General features: G+C 50.4%; 1 protein-coding gene across 2 annotated transcripts in view; it reads left to right on the plus strand.

Moving 5' to 3' along the window:
* Positions 1-1,547, plus strand: part of TRIM67 (tripartite motif containing 67) — a 55,157-nt gene that overhangs the window by 39,301 nt on the left and 14,309 nt on the right. The window contains exon 5 of one of the 2 annotated variants that reach the window (XM_017526522.2): positions 639-798. In XM_017526522.2, the coding sequence (XP_017382011.1) occupies positions 639-798 (160 nt within the window). The remainder of the gene's footprint in view (positions 1-638; positions 799-1,547) is intronic. The other variant, XM_017526523.2, reaches the window with a different exon arrangement.

The raw sequence follows: 1,547 nt of genomic DNA on the forward strand, positions 1-1,547 counted from the left end.
AATATTCTTTTGCCCATTTGCAAGTTGACGGGTTGGACCTGGAGGGCCTCACTAGATTTAGGTTTTTTGTTTGTTTGTTTGTTTTGTTTTTTTTTTTGAGGTGGAGTTTCACTTATGTTACCCAGGCTGGAGTGCAATGGCATGATCTCGGCTCACTGCAACCTCCGCCTCCTGGGTTCAGGCAATTCTCCTGCCTCAGCCTCCTGAGTAGCTGGGATTACAGGCACGCACCACCATGCCCAGCTAATTTGAAATACGGTTTCTTTAGACACAGGGCAAACTACTAGTATGTTTTACTCCGCAAAGTACTAGATCTGGGAAACAGATCTAATGAAGGCTGCATTTGCATATTTTAAATGCATCTTGTATTTCTCAGTAGTGTTCGCTACAATCTCTTTAGCAAGCGCTTCTTTTCATTTCAAGTGATTATGAAATATGATTAAAACAACATTTCGATGCATGTTTATGCAGCCAGTGCTAGATAGGCAGGGGTCATTTAATCTCTGCCGTGGCTTCAGAACACAGCCCTTTTCTGTCTCTGAGCCCCATAGAGACAAAGCCCCTACCTCTTCCTCACCACTGCCTACACAATGTTTTCTCTGCAAAGCAAAACCTTAAACTCTTTGCTCCCCTTTAAGATCTCAGATGCTCTGATCAAGCGTGTCCAGGTGTCTCAGGAACAGTGGGTCAAAGGCGCCCTGGAGCCGAAAGTGTCTGCGGAGTTTGATCTGACCTTGGACAGCGAGCCACTCCTGCAGGCCATCCACCAGCTGGACTTCATTCAGATGAAATGTAGGGGTGAGCCGTGGTTGGCCCCAGTTCAGCCAGTGCTTCTTTCAAAAGAGGCATGCAGTCTGAGGGGGCAGCTGGGTGCTGTAGGGAGACCTGTGACATATGGAGTGTGGCAGGGTGGGACAGAGTCACGGACCTAGTTTCCAGTCCCAGCTCAGCCCCTGGCAGCCGTGTGTGCTGGGGTGAGAAGTGCCCAGCCAGAACCGGAGACTTCCCATTTGTGAAACGACAATCATTTATTCATTCAGAAGTGCTTGGGGAGTGTCTCCCATGTGCCAGGCACTCTTCCACGTGCTCAGGATGCAGTGGTGAACAAGTCTACCAACTCACGAGATTGGGCTTACACTCTAGAGGAGGAAATAGACACTAAACAAATGTATAATAGAATGTTCGATGGTGGCAGGTGCTATGAAGAGGAATCAGGAAGGGGCAGCTGTACATGCCATGGGGTGAGATCTAATGTGAGGAGAAGGAGGTGGTGGCAGAGGAGTTGGAAGTAGAAGAGGTAGTGGTGGATGAGGAGGGGGAGCAGGAGGAAGAGGTAGTGGAAGAGGAAGAGGAAGAGGGAGTAGAGGAGAAGGGGGCAGTGGAGGACGAGGAGGATGTGAAGGAGAAGGAGGCGGTGGTAGAGGACGGGTGGTGGAAGAGGTAGTTGAGGAGGAGGTGGAGGGAAAAGGTAGTGGAGGAGGAGGAGGAAGAGGTAGTGGAGGAGGAGGAGGTGGAGGAGGAGGAGGTGGAGGAGGAGGAGGAGGAGG

This window comes from Cebus imitator, unplaced genomic scaffold (assembly GCF_001604975.1).
Source record: "Cebus imitator isolate Cc_AM_T3 unplaced genomic scaffold, Cebus_imitator-1.0 Scaffold42, whole genome shotgun sequence".
Classification (NCBI taxonomy): Eukaryota; Metazoa; Chordata; class Mammalia; order Primates; family Cebidae; genus Cebus; species Cebus imitator.